General features: G+C 36.7%; 1 protein-coding gene across 1 annotated transcript in view; it reads right to left on the reverse strand.

Moving 5' to 3' along the window:
• LOC150083055 (leucine-rich repeat-containing protein 45-like) overlaps positions 1-20,120 on the reverse strand; it is a 151,345-nt gene that overhangs the window by 100,403 nt on the left and 30,822 nt on the right. The window contains exon 4 of the mRNA XM_090378377.1: positions 6,264-6,334. Within this exon, the coding sequence (XP_090234503.1) occupies positions 6,264-6,334 (71 nt within the window). The remainder of the gene's footprint in view (positions 1-6,263; positions 6,335-20,120) is intronic.

Here is a 20,120-nt window from a genome sequence, read left to right on the forward strand (position 1 = left end):
GCATCACTGGTCTTCATAAATCACCTCCTACTGTACCAAACACATTCTACTCAACCTACCAAATACATTCTTCTGACAAAAAAAAAAAAAAATAAATAAATAAAAAAATCAGAAGAATTCCAAACAATCCCCATGCCCAAATGTACGTGGCTTCTGATGACATTTCTCCATTTGTTGTCTAAACATACGTTCTGGAGCTTGCAACAGTTTGTGTTACCTTTTTACACCATCTTATTCCACTATTTTCCCTTTGACACAAAAATTGGGTTCATATCCAGCCAGCTGTAAAAAGGGTGACAAATCCCTTCCAGTTATTCTTACTCAATTCTTTTCAAAATAATGGAGAAATTCATAAATTACCAAATCTTCACTATCAGTAAACCTTCCATCTGATCAATATTACTATTGATCCACTGGTGATATCTCACCTTATGTTACTCATCCCTGGCCAAATGCAATGGGAAAATAAATTGAAATACAATTAGTTTCTCTTAAAATTTCTAAGGTTTCTGATCAAGTTTGGCATAAAAATCTTCTAGTAATAGGTATGCTTTCTTCTCTCTCTCTCTTAACCATCTATGGTTCTTTATTTTCTAATTTTTTTAACTAATGCTGTTCTTCGGGGTAAGATCTTTTGCCAATTCTTTTCCTCCTATATATTAATAACCTTCTTCCATTGACTGGAAATCAAATGCAACTTCAACTTCTCGAATATCTCCCAGTGATTCCTTAAATTCCAATCTCTTAGTAATTTTCCAATGGGACAAAGAAAACAGTTAACTTCAATCCTTCTAAAACTTAGTCTTGTGTTTTTTCTTTCAAGAACAAGTTTGCTGCTTATGTGCTCATCTTCAATAAAAAGGTCACATATGGGGATTCCTCTGGCTTCTAATCTCTTCCCCCCCCACTCTCAGCATAACCACATCACAAATAATGCATCCTGTGCATCAAAAAACAGCTGGTTCTATTTTTGGATCACAGTGTTACTTTTCTTAAAAACAACTAATGATGCTGTGAAAATATTCAAAAAATCTGCCCCAATGTTCCCACATCTGGGGTGGTGTCTTGAAAACCTCTCTCTCAAGCTAAGCTACTAGACTTTATCTAAAAGAGGGCAGTCAGGTTAATTTCCATCTCTTACAAACTTCCTACACTCTCTGTCACAAAGCATTCAGGTTCTGCATGCTTTCTATAGATATTTCCATGGGAACTATTCTCCCACATTGAAATTTGTAATTCCACCACTCTTTTTCAAACTAGTGCAAATACATGGCTTCAATTAGCCAACATACATTCACTACCTAATGCTAATCATGAAGAACTAACTTATATTCTTTTCTGATTTATCTCTTCTTCTTCTTCTTCTTCTTCTGTTCTTTGAAACAACCTTCTTTCCCATGTTAATGCTAATCTACAGAAATTGAACTCTAATATGAACAAGCGGTTAGGTTAATTAATGACTCCTCTCTAACAGAGTCTCTCCACTCACTGTCTCATAGACAAACTGTTTCTGCTGCATGCCTTTTCTACAGATACTTTCATGGGCACTGTTCTTCTGAATTGGCTTCTATAATTCCAGCTCTCTCTTTCAAAACAGTCCAAACACATGCAGCCAACATCCATTTACTGTCCAACTTCAAACTCACAGAACCAACTTTTCATCTTCCTTGTTTATTCATTCAACTGCCATTTTCTGGAATAACCTTCCTTCGTATGTCTTTCCTGAAAATTACAGTCTACAGAAGTTCAAGCCAAAACAATGTCTTCTTTTGTCTTCTAATCTTTCAACTCAAGCACGGTACCAAGTACTATAGATTCTAATACCTCTCGTGTTTGGGGTTTTCATAAAAAAAGAAAAGAAAAGAAAAGCGTTTTCTGTCTTCTCATCCTTGGTACCACAGAACTATAAGCTCCTATACCTTTTGTGTTCAAGGGTGTCACATAAAAAAAAAAAAAAAAAATCCAAATACATGCTAATAGAATTCCTATTATACTGTCTTTGCAGTCATTAACAAAGTGATACAGGAAGGTATCACAAATGTGATTTACAAATCTGCTCAACTATTCTCTTTGAGAAATAAAGGCAGATATTAACAGTACTTGGAATTTTGAAAAAAAAAAAAAAAAAAACCCACTGATGTTTTTCTCAGAAAAAGGTATTTCTGACTCATTTTATAATGCTGATTTCAAAAATGACTTTCATTTGTTTCCATCATGTCAGGTTTCTTCAAATATCATGAAAGAAAATTTGATTTTTCACTAATTTTTATTAATTTTGGCAGAATTTGTGCACTGAAATTATAACAAAATACTACTTTTACCAGACTTTTTTTTTTATATTTAAATCCATATTGAAAACACTATTAAAAAGGGCAATGTGGTAAAAAGTCCACTAGTTGTGCCTCTCATTTTAAAAATTGATCTATGACGACGGGTCAAAGTTTCAGTCCCCTTTGCTTCTCTTGTAGCTCCTTCTACTTTCGAATACCTGTTCAGCATCCAGCAATAGTTAGCCATTATAAATAAATAAAATAAATTTTCTGTTTATACTCCGGCATGACAACTAAGTCAGTAGAGTTTACAATAAATTGTCAATACAAATATTTATTGTATTTAGTAGTCACGGGCTTGAACCCCGGTCCACTCAAGGAATGCGTGCTATGCACTCTCGCTCCTGACCAATGGGCTACGTCTGTTGACATTCCACCTCCCCTGTCCACCTCCATGCCTTTAATGTCCTGGTGAAGCCTCTCACCCTGTTTCTTCGCTAACACTTCCTAGATTACTCAGGAAGTAGTCAATGTGGGATTGTGAAAAATGAACCTTGACACTCGTGTTTCAGCCCAGCTTCTTGAAGTTTGCCAACATATTTTAAACTATATACTTGTAGTCTGGATCATTGTTGTTCCCTAAGAAGTTATCAACAACAGATCTGAAGCTAATTCATACCTGTTTTTCTCTTTTATTCATGGTCCCCCCCTCAAAATTTCGGCCTCTCATCAGTTTGTGAATTTGAGGTCCAACAAAAATACCTCATTTTAGCTTCTCTTGGGTAATCGATGGGGAATTTAGTATAAACATAGTTGAAACGGGGCCTTCCTAAGATAAAGCTTTCACAAACTGTTCAATCAAACCCAGTTTGAAAGGAAAGGGTAGAAGGAGGACAATTTTGGGGTCTACCAGTGGTTTATGAATTATGTTCTTTTATTCAGGCAACAAACTATTCCTCTTTGGCCAGACCTTAACATCCCAGCTCATACTCCTTGCCTGACTGTACCACCAACACAAAAAGCAAGGCATTTTTGTAGCCAAATTGCTGTCCAGGTAACATCCCTATCACTTTAAAGTCAGCACAGACCAACCACGTTCTTTATACTTAATATTTGTCAACAACTTCTTCAAGTTCCTCATATTTCTTTCAAATGCACAAAAGTGATCTACTGGAATTGACCCACAATTATTTCCATTATGAAGTGACACACCTTTCCACTTTGATGAATCAATAAAAAATTTCCACTATATTATAGGGTTGTATAACTGAAAAAAAAAACAAAAAACAAGAAAAAAAAAACAGAATCTTCTTCATAAAAGTAAAGTTGGGAACTAGTTCTTGTTCTCTGTGTCTTTACAATGAGAAAAAAGGCCCATGTGCTAGATCTTTTGACTTAAGTCTATAACCAAGAAGTTCTGCAGATTCCTTTGGTAAATTTAAAACTCTTACTAGATCATTGAGTTTAAGCTGTGAAAACAGTTGAGGGCTGGACTCAATGTGTCCAGCTGTACACTTCAGTATTTTGGTCACTGAGTTTCACTCCAAAATAAGTAAAATATACATTTTTGGCTAAGGTAAAGAAAGCCAACACGAGAATGATGAGAAACATCAGATAACTTACGCAGAAAATTAGTTTCCCGACGCCGGACTCCAGCGCTGCTCACTCGGTAAACAGACAGTAGGTGTTATCGGTCTGGAGCCGAAATCAAGAAGGATATATTGATTGACAGGTAGGTGTGGCAAACGATGAAATGATTGGTGGTGGGCGCGACAGAGGACAAGCTACCGTGTAGTCACTGGTTGGCATTATAATGTGTATTTATGAGTAAAGAATGGTGCATAATGTTTTGTAATGAATGGTAAACAGGTAATAGTAGCGATGAATCTTTTAAAGATGGAAACAATTTGTAGAGAAAATAAAATGTTGGTTGATTTTTTGATGAAAACTAAATTAATAAGAGTTTCGTCCTGTTCATTTTTATGTTCTTCATTATGTTTTTTTCTCATTATTAAAAGCAGATTTTTGGAGTTCACGAGTGTTTTTACTATACTGCTGATTTAGGTTACGAAAAAAGGAAAAGGTTTCTTTATAATTCGTATTTCATAACCTGACCTTAAATGGTAGGTTAGGAAATAATAGAAACGGTTTCCTTATATTTAGTGACCTAACCTTAAACGTTAGGTTAGGAAATAAGTTATATTATATAATATATATAATAATATAATATCTGAGGAAATAATATAATAATAATATAATATAATATATGACTATTCACTATATATATATATATATATAGTGAATAGCTGTTGAGGTTTTGATTGACGTTATGATACGTGCATGAGTGTCTTTAAAAAAATAAAAGTACAGTAATAAAAAAATAATATTTTGTTAATAAACAATTTATGCGCTAATCCACATGATTCTAAAGAAAAAAGGTTAGGTTACCTCCTCCATTTTAGGAGGGATTCAAGCTCCCATGGGATTCAAGTGGAGGTAACCTGACCTTTTTTCACCATTATGGAAAGGGTTCATTAGGGCAAGTTACCATTAGTGCTTCTGAGTGCTACTAAAATTATACTAACCTGGTTATCATGTGTTGTCTTCGTGCAGCAATCAGCACATCGTTTGCCACGCCTACCTGTCAATCAATATATTGTTCTCGACTTTGCTTCAGACCGATAGCACCTACCGTCTGTTTACCGAGTGAGCGAGCAGCGGTAAACAGGTGGTAGGTGTATCGGGAAACTAATTTTCCGCATAAGTTATTCAAAGTTTCTTGTTGTTCTCATGTTGGTGTTCACCACATTTTTTAGAAATTCTGAAATATCTTGTCTTTGCTCGAGGACTACATAACTTCCCTGAATATAACAAAATAAGTTCAGATAGTTCAAACACTTGTGTGAAGGCACAAGTTTGACACGATAACCTCAAAAATAAACTGAGCTCACACTGATAAACACTGCTGCATGGAGCTCTCAAGGTTAAGAAACAAATGACTGAAGGAAGGTGCCAACATATGGAGGTTTAGTTTACAAATTAACAACATTTACTCCTAACTTAATACACTGAATAATCAGCGAGAGAGAGATGCTAAAGTGTAAACATTAAAAATGTGTTGTTATGCAGTACAGAATCACATATCCCATAGTTACCAATATATTTATTACTAATTTCATCCAAAATGCATTGTTCTCTCTCTATAAATAAATAAATAAAGTAATCAATATGTTTGCTAAATTGGTCTATCAGGACAAAGTTCATCTTTTAAGAGTGGGTAAATAATTCTGAACAGTTCACAAAATGTTTTATCATTTTTCAATGATAAATAACTGTAGTATTAGCAGGGGCACATGATGCAAGAAAGCAAGCTTATATAGCATCAGCCAAAAAAAACACCCCCTTCTCATTTCACCCATCCACTCGCTCCAAATGTTTGCCTAGTTCTGCTTTGAATCTGTTTAAGCTATTAACTTCTACAACAGATGGAGGTTTGTTCCAGCAATCAACCACCCACTGGCTAAAGGCAAACTTCCACACATCTATCCTACAACTGTCTTTCCTCAATTTGAATTTATGCCCTCTCAGGCGATTATTCTGAGCAAGAATCCCATCAGCATTGAGCATGCTCAAACCATTCAAGACTTTATACACCTCAATCAGATCACCTCGCAGGAGCTGAGTCTCCAGACACTGTAATTTGCAAAATTTAAGCCTTTCTTTGTAAGAGCAACCTTTTGTTCCATTCACTAATCTTGTTGTCCTTCTATGTACTGGTTCCAACAGATCTACATCCTTCTTAATATGAAGCCTCCAGACCTGTTGTATACAGTACTCAAGGTGTGGCCTGACCATTGCCTTATACAAGGGTAGAATTTTAATTTATAAATCTGAAAAAATACGATAATTTTGATTTATAAATCTGAAAAAACAAACATAATATGATTGACAAATAAGTCATAATATAGTCAACACTTGAATCACCCAACTTACATCTTGTTCATGGAGGGTCTTCATGTCTTTAATTAAATCTACATGTCTATCCTTCAGAATTTTTATCTGATCTGAAATATCAAATTAAAAAATAAAATAAAGTAAGCATACTAAATGATACTGATATATGTAAAACACTGTTCTTTAACACAGAAGTAGTTGTGCTGCACCTGACAGATGGAACACAAAAAAGAATCTCTGCAAAAATTTTTGGTTTAAGGTCAATGACTGAAATTTTCTCTATCTTCCTGAATATAAACACTTTTAGTAGAATAATTTTTGAAGTGAAGCTTTACATTTTTCACAGCATAACTGCATTAGCTCATGTGATGCAGCTATACCACTTTTTCAATTTTTCTATGTTTGCTTTTATGTCTAGAAGTTTATGTTAGTGAACATAAACTTCTAGACATAAAAGATTTTCATGTTGTGCAGGTTGAAAACTCCAGAATAATGCACAGGGAAACCCTACTCAATTCATTTGAATCAGTTAACTAAAGCCTCAACTGAAGAGAACTTCAGATGTTCCTCCAATCACAAAGAGGATCTGAACCCAGTCCTCTTGAAATGAGTGAGAAGTGGCAAAACCACTATACTGTTACAGAGGACTGCCTGGCAGAGATTGTACCCAGAAGCCTAACAGTATTCTGTCTTTGAAGATGAGCTACCCAATGCAACTGAATCAGCCACATAGGAAACCACAACATGTATTAAAAGGCATCTCAGAGGATGTAGAGGATTTCAATGTCATATGTTTTGTGAAAACTAGTCTAGACCTACTCCATCAGGATTTTGACTAATGCAGATTTTCACTTAACACATAGTTGCCAGGAACACAATTTCTGTGTTCAGTGGGATTACCAGAATTAATTTGGTAGGGGATCACAACAATGACTTTCAAAATCAAATTCTATGAAGTGGAGTTATGACTACCTATTTGAGAGCTCTGGACAAATTTCGCATAATGGAGGCGGACAAGCCAAGTGGTTCATACCAGATTCATTTTTTAATAAAGGGGTTCACAGAGCCCCCCCCATTTGAAATCTAGTTATATATCCTTGTAGAGCTCTCAAAGGGCAACAATTTTGTTGCTTACTGTTTTTGTCTAACATTTATAGTTTTCAAGATATTGCGAAAACAAACTTGAAATCGCTGGAATTTTTCAACTCTCTCAACTCTGCATCGCTATTACTTGTGAACCACAAGAGCTACATCAAAACTATTTATAGATGTAAAAACTATGTTTCCTACTGAACAATTTTGTTGCTTACTGTTTACGTCTATCTATCATAGTTTAGAAGTTATCGAGGGCGAAAGTAACCAGGTGCAATGGCAAATGACCATTGCACCTGGTCTAAAAACTAATAAGTTCATCAAAGTGTGAACTTTTTAGTTTTTTCTAAAAAAATTTATATAAAATATCAAAATTTCTAATTTTTTTTTGCCTATTCATCGATGGCATTGTATACTAAACAAAATAAATATAAATTGTTTATACTATTGTCTATTAGTTTCAGAGATATAACAGCGGTTAGACATTTCACTTTTCATGACAGCCTGAGCCCTGTAGGGTACCCACAGCATAGACGTTATTCACGTCAAAAATGCACTTCTCTCACTGAACAAAAGAATACCATCTTCTCTTGTTTTACATTCTCATGATTTGCAGTATAATTACCTACGAATAGCTACAATCATTCTTCATATAAACTTCTTTAGTCTTTGAGGTTGTCACAGACATTCTCTCAGATATGCCAGAAAAACTGTACTTGCTACCTGGGAGTCTAAAATGGTGATGGAACTGATATTCGGGTGACACTCAAGTCAAGCGGACCCAATTTCGGCGAAGTCTGGACGGTCTATGACAGCCAAATCCACTCCTTGCATCTTCATAATGGTGGGACTGTTAGTAATCTTGGGTATAACCTCCATGCACAAGTACATGGTGGGTGACCACTGAGGTGTGAACCAACGTAAGCAGGGGTCGAGGTGTGGCGCTCACAACCACATGGAGGAATGCCGCCCCTCTATGTTATCAGTACTAGGTGGTAGATGACTCTCATCAAGCGGTGCAATACCACCACTTCGCTTATTGGAGTCTTGAAGTAGTCGAACCCACGTTTAGTCTCTAGAGCTAACTTCTGGTCAACCCTTCCCTATCTCTTCCATCATGCAGTATGATTGATGACTTTTAAGGTTATGATGAACATCGTGGCGAGATCCAATATTCCTTACATTTTGAAAGTACAGCTCTAAAACGGTGTTCGCAGGCCAGCCGCTAGTTAGTACACTGGACCGAACCTATTGGTACCTCTCTAGTAGCTTCCGGATCAGCTAGTGTATAATCTTGCTACCTCTACTCTGCCAGATAGTGACTGGAGGGAGTCCGAGTAGTGTGTGTGCAGGGAGCATTGTCGAGGCCACGTTATGTCAAGGATCTGGGTATATTCTTACCATGTGTATGCCATACTCAAAAATTTCATTACTTCATACAGCATGTCCCACCCACTTTTTCTTACTATTGAATATACCATGAATTGTGAAACTAACAGAGCAAGCTTATCTGCGAAAAAATCTAACCCTCCCAAACACTTCATAATTCATTTCACAAATATACATGGTCTCAATTCTAATCTCAACAATGTCCATTTCCACTTGCAGTCTGCCAAACCCCATGTACTTTTTCTGACATAATCTCAGTTTTCGGTTGATTCATATACTGCTCATCTCAGTTGCCCAAATTATTCGCTGTATGATTCCTTTCCCCTCAAAGGTACTTGTGCATATGTCAGTTCTGATATTCCCTGTCAGAGACTTGGCAATTTGGAATCTCCTCTCTTTGATCTTCTCTGGCTTAAAATCTCTCTACCTCATTGTGTCTAATTCATCTGTTGTCTCTACCGTTCTCCCAACTCCACTAATCACTTGGAGCTCTTTACCTATGAATAAGTTACAATCATTCTTCTTATACAATCATTCTTCTTATAAACTTCTTTAGTCCTTGAGATTGTCACAGACATTCTCTCAGATATGCCAGACAATGGGATGAGGTAATTTTCCTTGGTGATTTTAATGTTCACAACTCCAGCTGGCTTCCGTTTTCTAGTCACACCGACCCAGCTGGTCGAGATGCTGAGGCTTTTGCAATTTCTAATGACTTTGCACAGATTGTCCATTTACCTACAAGAATACTGGACAATCCTAATCATACAGCCAACACGCTTGATTTTTTCCTCACAAACAACCCTTCTAAGTACACAGTCGAAGTGAGAGGTACTTTAGGCACTTCAGGTCACAACTTGATGATTGTCTCTTCTCCAATGGAGACTTTATCTCATGGCTATTCCCGACCTTGTTTGGCATTACAAGAATGCAAAATGGGATGACGTGCGAGATTTCTTTTCTTGTTTTCTTAGGTTGGATTACTGTTTAAAAACTTCTGATGTCAATGTTTGCTCAGAACGTGTCAGTGAAATTATTCTTGCAGGAATGGAATCCTTTATCCCACACTCCACTTTAAAATCTCGTCCTTTATCTAAACCTTGGTTTTCCAATAAATGTGCTAAGGCTGTTCAAGAGAAGTATGTTGCATATTGTAATTGACTTGTTTCTAATTCTTCAGTTTCATTTTCCACCTACACCAAAGCTCGCTATAATTGTAAAGCAGTTATTAATCAGTCCAAGCTAGAGTTTGAACAGGCTAAGAGTAGAACGGGCTTAGAGGGGAACAGGTATCCTGTGTGTTATCAGACACTCCGCCTAAAACACTGATGTATCCAATATCTCTCTATTACAGACGATTTAGGAGAAGTCCGGTTGGCCTGCCACCCAAAAATCCACTCATGCACACCTTCTCGATGGTAAGCCCTGTTACGTCATTTAGGTGGCAACGAATGTGTAGAGTGGTTCTCTTCAAGACGCCTGGTCAGCGTGAAGAGGAAAAGACCAAACCCTGCAGCATATGACAGCACAACAAAGCAAATGGCCCTCAGTCCCCAGCAGCTTTCACTCTCCCTCTTACAGCAGCGAGAGGATCAGAGTGGAAGCAGAGGGTGCTAAGAATCTCTGGGTACGACCAGGCTGCCATGCACGGAAACTGAACTTGGCCTGTTATAACGTAAGATCACTCATCGGTGAAGACAGGATATTAGAGCTGGAAAAGGAATTAGAAAATGTGAATTGGAATATCATCGGTTTGGCTGAAACAAGAAGAAGAAATGAATCACTTATAAGTTTATCAAGTGGAAATCTGCTGTACACCAGTGGAAACAGTGAAAGGAGTGAAGGTGGAGTTGGCTTTCTGGTCCATAAAGATTTTAAAAACAACATTTTGGAATTCAAAAGTACATCACCAAGGGTGTCAAGACTAATACTCAAGATTTCTAAGAGGTACAAGATAAAGATTATAATGATTTATGCACCAACATCGAGCCATGATGATGAAGAGGTTGAAGAAATGTACACCGAAACTGAGAGTCTTCTAGATGAGCAGAAAACCCACTATACTATTATTATGGAGGACTTCAATGCTAAGGTTGGAAAAAGGCAAAACAGTGCAGAAAGAGGAACTATAGGAAATTTTTGAATTGGTGAAAGAAATAAAAGAGGTGAAAGACTTGTGGAATTTGCAGAATCTCAAGGACTGTCAGTAATGAACACTTTTTTCAAGAAAAGGGTGAACAGAAAGTGGTCATGAAAGAGTCCAAATGGATTAACAACTAATGAAATTGACTTAATCCTCACTAACAGAAGATATATTGTGAATGATGTTATTGTCCTGAATAAGGTAAATGTTGGAAGTGATCACAGAATGGTAAGATGTACATTTGATATAGATGTAGGAAAGGAAAAAACTGACTCAAGTAAATAATACAAAGGTCTTTGAGATAACAGAAGAGGAGAAAAAGCAGTATGTACTGGAACTTAAGAACAAGTTTGAGCTTCTGCAGACTGCTCAGGACCAAGATATCGACGAGGAATATTACAACTTTTTGAAAGTGATAAAGCCCAAGAAACCTATAGAGAAAACGAAATCCAAAGAAGAAAAAATTAGTCAAGAAACACTTGTCATGATGAACCGAAGACGACAAATGAAAAGCAAAAAAAACACTGACAGGGAGAAAATTGAGTATACTGAGTTATGCAAAGCCATTAGAAAGAGACTCAGAGGACATAAGAAGATTTAACACAAGAAAAGTAGAACAAGCATTAAGGGAAAACAAAGGATTTAAATCAGCAGCCATGAGCAGTAATACAGAAAGACAAATGATACTGAAACTGCAGAATAGTGATGGTATACTTATAAACAGCAGAAATGGCATTCTTCTGCTCTTTGAATTATGGAGAAATATACAAGGTGCGAGAGAATGATGCCAGAAGTGGGGAAGATGGATTGCAAATTAGCAACACATACGACATACCCAATATTCTTCCTAATGAGGTAGAACATGCATTGAAGAAAATGAAGTTAGAACATGTATTGAAGAAAAGGAAGATGAAGTTACTGTAGAACTGTTAAAATTGGGAGGAAGAGACATAGCACAAGAACTGGCAAGGCTCTTCACAAAGTGCATTAGAAAAGGTGTGATGCCTAAGCAGTGGAATAATGCAATCATAGTTTTGCTGCATAAGAAAGGAGATAAATCAGAAATTGGAAATTATAGACCAATTAGCTTGTTATCCCACATCTACAAGTTGTTCACAAGGGTCATTACTAACAGATTAGAAGGAATACTTGATGAGAATCAACCGAAAGAGCAAGCTGGCTTTAGGACAGGATTCTCAACTATGGATCACCTTCACGTAATATCACAGCTAATGGAGAAAGCAAATGAATATAAAACACCATTATGCCTGGCATTTGTGGATTATGAAAAGGCATTTGACTCCATACAGCATAAGGCAATGTTTCGGGCACTGGAAAGACAAGGCATAGATACCCCACATATTATGATTTTGAAGAAAATATATGAGAGTGCTACCTCCTTTATTAGACTAGACAAAGAGAGTAGGAAATTTAAAATTGAGAAAGGAGTTCGACAAGGAGACATAATATCTCCGAAGCTGTTTACTGCTGCCCTTGAGGAAGCTTTCAGAAGATTAGACTGGTCGTAGAAAGGAGTCAATGTGAACAGAGAGTATCTAAACCATTTACGATTTGCAGATGACATTGTGGTCATAAGCCACGATCCCAAAGAATTAGAGGAAAATCTTAATCAGTTATGCACAGTTAGTAAGGATTTTGGACTAAAGATGAATATGGCTAAAACAAAATTAATGATAACAAGTATGCCACAGAAAGGGAAATAATGATTGAAGGAGCAGTATTGAAAAGGTGGAATCATATACTTATCTGGGACAAGTTATTAGCTTAATAAGATAAATGACTGGAAGTCAAGAGAAGAATAAATTTTGGATGGATAGCATTCAGTCATTATCAAAAGTCAAAGTGCAGCCATTATCAACCCACTGCAGGATGGAAGCCTCCTCAACAATTCATGCCGAGGGAAATGGACCATAATCTGCCACTCTGGTCCAGTGCGGGTTGGCAGATCAACTGTATTCAGGAGTCAGGGGCTTGAACTCCGGTCTACTCAAGGAGCGTGTGCTAATGCACTCCCGCTCCTGCCCACTCGGCTACGGGAGCCTTATAGTCACATACTGAAGAGCAATATCCCAGTTTGTCTGAAACGTAAAATAATGAACCAATGTATACTCCCCACCATGACTTATGGAAGTGAAACTTGGGCACTCATCAAAAAAATGGAAGAGAAGCTGAGAACTACACAGCGAAGAATGGAACGAATTATACTGGGAATCAGACTGTTAGATAAGAAGAGAAACACAAGGATTAGGCAGCAAACTCAAGTAAAGGACATTCTTATCAAAACTGAAGAACTAAAATGTTCTTGGGCAGGACACATAGCTCGAAGATATGATGACAGATGGACTAAGAAAATAACAGAATGGTACCAAAGCTAGAAGAAAACCTGGAAGACAAAGGCGGAGATGGATAGATGAAATTCATGAGTTTTTAGGTAGTAAATGGATGGCCAGTGCTCAAAACAGAAGGAAGTGGAAAGTTGCTGGAGAGGCCTTCATCCTGCAGTGGATTGAAAATGGCTGATGATGAAGAGTAGAAAACTTGCTTCTTGCCCTAATGGTAGCCGAGCATTCTGGTCTCTTGCCAAAGCTATTGGCCGCAACTTTTGCCCATCTCTGTTCCCACCTCTGTCCAAACCAGATGGTTCTGTTGTCACTTCAGCCAAGGATAAAGCTGACCTGCTAGCATCCCATTTTTCTTCCAACTCATGTATTATCTTGGTAAAACACCTCCCACCATTCCCAACACAATCCATTCAATGCCGCTTGTGGTCTTTCGTAAAAAGGATGTCAGAAGGATTTTGACGAATCTTCATGCTAAGAAAGCTCCAGGTCTTGATGGTATTTCTCCACTTGTTCTCAAAACCTGTGCTCCTGAACTTACTCCTATTATTTGCCGCCTTTTTTCACTTTCTTATTCCAAAGGTGTTTTTCCTTCTGCTTGGAAATTTGCTCATATCCAGCCAGTCCCTGAAAATGGTGACAAATCCCTCCCATCCAATTATCGTCCCATTGCAATTACTTCTACTCTTTCTAAAGTAATGGAGAAATCAATTAACCACCAACTCTTAAACTACCTAGAAACCTGCCGTCTGATCAATGATTGCCAGTATGGATTCCGTCAGTGTCGATCCACTGGTGATAATCTGGCTTATGTTACCCATTTATGGACTAATTCAATGGAAAGGTTCGGTGAAACACAAGTAGTGGATCTTGACATCTCAAAGGCTTTCGATCATGTTTGGCATAAAGGTCTTCTAAACAACCTTCCATCTTATGGTTTGCCAACTGTTTTTAGTAATTGGTTATCCAGTTTTCTCTCTGATCGCTCACTTATGGTGATGGTAAATGGCTTTGTCTTCTAACTTCTCCACTAATGCCAGTATCCCAGGTTCAGTTCTTTCCCAACTCTTTTCCTCTTGTATATTAATGACCTTCTTCCATTGACTGGAAATCCTATCCATAGTTTTGCTGATGATAGCACATTGCATTCCACTTCCCATTTTGAGAAAGCTCAAAATGGAAAGTGGAATGCAATGCTTGCTCTGCTCAATCAGCTTCAACTTCTCGAAAATCTGCTACCAATTCCTTACATGCCGATCTTCACATAATTCTCCTGTGAGGCAAAGACAACTTAGTTGATTTCAATCCTTCTAAAACTCAGTCTTGTCTGATATCTTGCGAAAAGGATTCTTCTGCTCCTATGCTTATCTTTAGTAACACTCTGATTTCTAGGCAAAATGATATATCTCTTTTGGGGATTACCCTGACTTCTAATCTCTCTTGGCACAAGTACATTACAAATATTGCTTCCTCTGCATCTAAAAAATTTGGTTTTTTCTTTGGCTCTCAGCATTACTTTTCTTCCAAACAGCTGCTCCCTCTGTATAAATCACAAATCCACCCTGCCATGGAATATATTTCCCACATCTGGGGGTGGTGCCCCCAAAACCTCTCTTAGGCTTCTTGATTCCATTCAGAAGATGGCAGTGAGGTTAATTAATGATTCATCTCTAACAGAATCTCTCCGCTCGCTGTCTCATAGATGTACTGTTTCTGCTGCATGCCTTTTCTACAGATACTGCTGTGGGCACTGTTCTTCTGAATTGGCTTCTATAATTCCCACTCTCTTTCAAAACAATCCAAACATGTGCCACCACCAGCCAACATCCATTTACTGTCCAACTTCAAACTCACAGAAGTTTTCATCTTCCTCGTTTATTGATTCAACTGCCATTTTCTGGAACAACCTTCCTTCATACGTATTTCCTGAAAATCACAGTCTACAGAAGTTCACGTCCAAAGTCAACAAATATCTTCTTTCGTCTTCTCAACCTCCAACCCAAGCACGGTACTAAGTACTATAGGTTCTAATACCTCTAGTGTTTGGGGTTTACATAAAAAAAGAAAAAAACAATGCTAATATTAATATGCATATGACACAATCGTGGGTTTTCGGGCCTGTGTGTGTGTGTGTGTGTGTGTGCCATTCCAGTCCATTCCTTCCAAGTTGGGGGGGGGGGTAGACTGAAATGGCATTCTGGATCTTTATTCAAGCAGAAGTCACGGATACTGCAGTGCTGTACATAACAAAATACATGTTATATACTGCTCTCCTATGTTCACATAGTAAAATATTGTTATTTAGATGCATTATATAACTTATAAATAAGTAAATTATTACAATGAGAGCTTTGATTGTTATCTTTTAGTAGCACCTATTACTGAAAGAACAAATTCAAATTTCATGAAATATATAATCAGACTCGCTTCATGTTCGGATAAATCATCATCCTCAAATCAAATAACACTGAAATGGAATAAACTTGGAATATAATACATAATGGGAGTGCATTCCAAGAGCCCATTAAAAAAAAAAACCTGTTCACTATCAACTTCCCTTTCAAATGCTACATCCACTTTCACATTTCTTTCTGCACACTGTATGCTTACTCGATGTACACGTGATTACAATGTAATTATACATAAAGGATATAGCCTCGCTCTGCATGTAGTGTTGCACAAAGTATAGGTTCCTGCTTAGTGCACCGATCTCATGATGTAGAGGCACTCTATAATGAGTTGCCTTTATATTACACTACTCTAAGTAAAATGCACTGTTCCAAAAGAAAAGTATATCACTGTTTCATTAAAAGCAAGAGACATTGCCCAGAACAGGTTTTAATTTTGGGATAAAAAAAAAAAAAAAAAAAAACTTAAAATCTTAAAAAACCCAAAAAGGAAGAACCCTTATTTGCTTACTTGCCGGCAGAATTACTAAACAAGTACAGGTCACTGTTGAAAAAAAGCCATGAATTAAGGTTGAATTTGAAAGTGCCTGCAATTCTGCCCAGACATGATAGGAGGGAGTATATGATGAGAGCCTTGTCGACCAATTCGGCCCTGGAGCAATTGTGCAAGGCTCAAGGGGTAGAATTTTTCTCAGCCTGGTCTGTGCTTGTTAACAGGAGAGACTGCTTCTACAGGGATGAGATACACTTAAATAGAAAGGGTGCAAGAATATTTGCTGATGCTATTATTTTGTAAACAAAGAGATTGGTGCAAGATTTCTCTAGGGATCTCAAAATTAACCACCCTTATCAAGCTATCTGGTTGATAGCTCAATAAGGGTGGTTACTTTTTAACATTTGGTTAAGAAAAAAACAGCCTGGAAGTTTTCTTTTTAAGTGATGAATGTTTCAATAGTATTTCCAAATTAGGAGAAGTACCATGGAATAAATTACAGGTGGATTTCCTTTTATTTAAAAATTAATACTGTGGTAATGAAGATATCGTTCTTTTGTTAATATCTTATGGAAATGCAACGTTATCCTCATTCATTCTTTCAACTCTGGTATAACCAATAACAAGCTATTTCATTTAGAATAAGTGCTTTCCACCTGCTCTATTTCTTTCCTTAACTACCATAACAATATCTGTAGAATTCAATACAAGCACAAACATTAGGCTCTCTTCTGTTGTGTTGTGTACAAGCAGAATGTGCTTATACTGCTCTGGTAGCCCTCCATGTTATCTGCACATATTCCTTAATTGTTGCCCTTTTCTCCTTTCCATATGTTTCCCCATGATATCCATGCATACATGTGCTGAGCATTCAAGTACACTCACTCACTCACTCAGCATTCAATGTGCATCTCATTCATTTGTCTATACACAGACAAGTATAGATTTTATTCTATTTCATTGTTATGAAGATGGTTTCTTGTTCCCAGTAATACTGCTACTTTAATTAATGGATTGTCCATTTCTTCACTTTCTTTTATTTAAAATACTAGGTCATCTGTCATGCTGGAAGGTGGACTTTTGTCATCCTCTCAACACAGGTATGGAGAGAGAAATTATTGTTGAAGACATTGCCTAAAGCATTGTTTGTAAAAAAATGTTTGTTCATTCTCTCTCTGTTAATTTGTATCTTGGTTTGTAGAAACAATGGATGTAATACTGAGTACTCTTGCACTCATTCCACAATATGTGCATGAATTGATATAGTAGAAAAGAGACACTGTTTTACCTTTAGAGAAAAAGTTAAATTTTTCAATGCTATGCACAAACGATTAATAAAGCATTTAGTTAAACTCTTATAACTGTCTTTAAACATGATATTGATCTAAAATGTTTGCCTGTAAGAGCAACAAAGAATGTGATTTAATGCTATGCACACTCTCAACAACATGAATCAAGTTAATTAGAAAAAAAAAAAAAATAAATAAATTATTAGATATGAAATATATGCAGTAGAAATTTATGCTTTCAGTGCATGTTTTGAAGCTAAAGAGCATTGCAGAAATATCTTTGGTTAGGTAACAAGAATTTTGTTACACAACCATGAAAACATAGGTAACAAGAAAATTCATAGATTTAAACTATAAAACTGTTGAGGCTTTAACTTATTTGAGAAAATTGCAATGATTAATTATTCTTAATCCTTTCAAGAGTTAGATTTAATTTCTATTTAAATAATGATTAACATCTGGTAATTACGTTGTTATTTTAGCAGCTGTATATAAAAAAAAAAATAGAATTTTTTTTTATATAAAAAATTACAACAGTGTCATAGCTCAATATCATTTCTGATACAAGACCGTTTATCGTCAGTTTAATAGCCTTAAACTTTGACAAGTTACATAAGATAATAGAGCTTTTAGTTAAACTGTTATAAATCTTCTATTCAAAAGCACTGAAATTATAATTCGTTCTCTAAAAAAAAAGAAAATGGCCTCCCTCTCTCTCTCTCTCTCTCTCTTCTACAATACCAAGATGAGAGAGAGAGAGAGAGAGAGGGGGGCAAACAATTTTACAAACAATGCTTTAGGATTTCTTATCAATATAAGTTAAACATATCCAATTTAATCCAAATTAATGCAGTTTATCACTGATATAGTCAACAATAATTTCTCTCTCCATACCTCTGTCAGTGGGATAATGAAAATCCACCTTCTAGCATGAAAAATTGACCTAGTATTTTAAAATAAAAGCAAACAAGGAAATTTACAACTTACCATATCCATTAATTAAAATAGCAAATATTACTGAGAAATAAGAAATTTTCTACAATCCTTCCCTCTAAAGAGGGATAAAAAAAATTTTACAATATTTTTTCTTACAATTTATCAGGTCATGGCTCCAACTAAGTAAACAAAACATTAAAATTAGTATCACATAATATAATATATTAATGTATCTCAACAACAACAAAAAAAATTTATAATAATTTTAACTTCTTTACAGTTTCTTTCTTTTTTACTTTAAAGTATGTTCATCAAAATGTTTAGCAACAAAGTTGAGAATGACCACAAGAGAAAGCCTGTTGATGATGTCATCCCATTGGAGAAGACAACAACACCAAGTTGTGATCTGAGGTGCTTAGAGGGCTACTTACTTCAACTGTTTACTTGAAAGGGTTATTTGTGAGAAAAGATCAAAGCGTGCTGGCTGTGTGGTTAGGATTGTTTGGTGGTAGTAGTAGCAAATAAGGCAAGAAAGCAAGCTTATACAGAATCATCCAAAAAAACCCCATAAAACTAAGAAACGTACACACTTCACCAATCCATACACTCCAAGACTTTGTTTAGTTCTTTCGAATTTATTCAAACCATCTATTCTCCACAACAACAGACAGAAACCTGTTCCAACAATCACACAGCTGCTGGCTGAAGGCAAACTTCCACACATCTATTCTGCAACCATCTTTCCTTGCCCCCTCATAGTCTCAGAATGAGGAAGAATGCCATAAACATTTAGCTTACTCAATCCATTCAAAACCTTAAACACTTCAAACAGATGTCGCTCCAGGTGCCTGGTCTCGAGACACTTCAATCTGCAGGTCAGTTCACTTTCTAGGTAAGAGCACCCTTTTGTTCCCTTCACCAATCTGGTTGCCCTTCTCTGCACCTGTTCTAGAATGTCTACAACTTTCCTAAAGTGAGGTCTCCAGAGACTTGTATACGGTACTCAAGATGTGGCCTAACCTTGGCCTTATACAAAGAGATAATTACCTCCTTATCCCTGCTAGCAAAGTTTCTGTATATATCATTGACAAAACCCATGAGCTGTCCGGGCAGCATATCTGTGCACTGCTCACAGAATTTCATATCTGACTGCACAATTTCTCTACATGTCTTTTTTCATTTTCTACTACCCTGAGTGTAGTACTGCACAGCTGATAAGTTACTCTGGGGTTACTGATACCCATGTATAGCACCTTGCATTTATCAATGTTAAACTCCAACTGCCATTTCTCCACCCATTCACCCAATTTTCCCAGATCTTGTTGTAGTAGCTTACCCTGGTGACTGTCCATAACCATCCTGCCAACTTTGTATCACTGCAAACTTAGATGTTAAGCCTGATATACCTTCATCAATATCATTGATAAATATTGAAAACAATGATGGACACAGCACCACTGGGGCACTATACTAATAACATCAGCCCAAGAAGAGAAGCACCCATTGATAACTAATCCCTGTCTTCTTCCACTTAATCATCCCTATATCCATAGCGGTAATTTGCTCTTAATTCAACATTTCTCAAGTTTGTACAACAGCATGAAAAGCCTTCCTGAAATCTAAGTATATGATGTCAAAATGTTGCCACCCTTAATATAATTGGATAAATTCCATTCGCCCCAGGTGCCCTTTTTTATGTCCATCCTCAACAATCCTCTCAGTTATCACAAGGTCATTTAGCTCCTTGTTAAGAGTTTGATAAACTGCTGGCATTCCCTACCCTAAA

Source organism: Mastigoproctus giganteus, chromosome 7 (assembly GCF_048544385.1).
Source record: "Mastigoproctus giganteus isolate SK-2022 chromosome 7, ASM4854438v1, whole genome shotgun sequence".
NCBI classification, from domain to species: Eukaryota; Metazoa; Arthropoda; class Arachnida; order Uropygi; family Thelyphonidae; genus Mastigoproctus; species Mastigoproctus giganteus.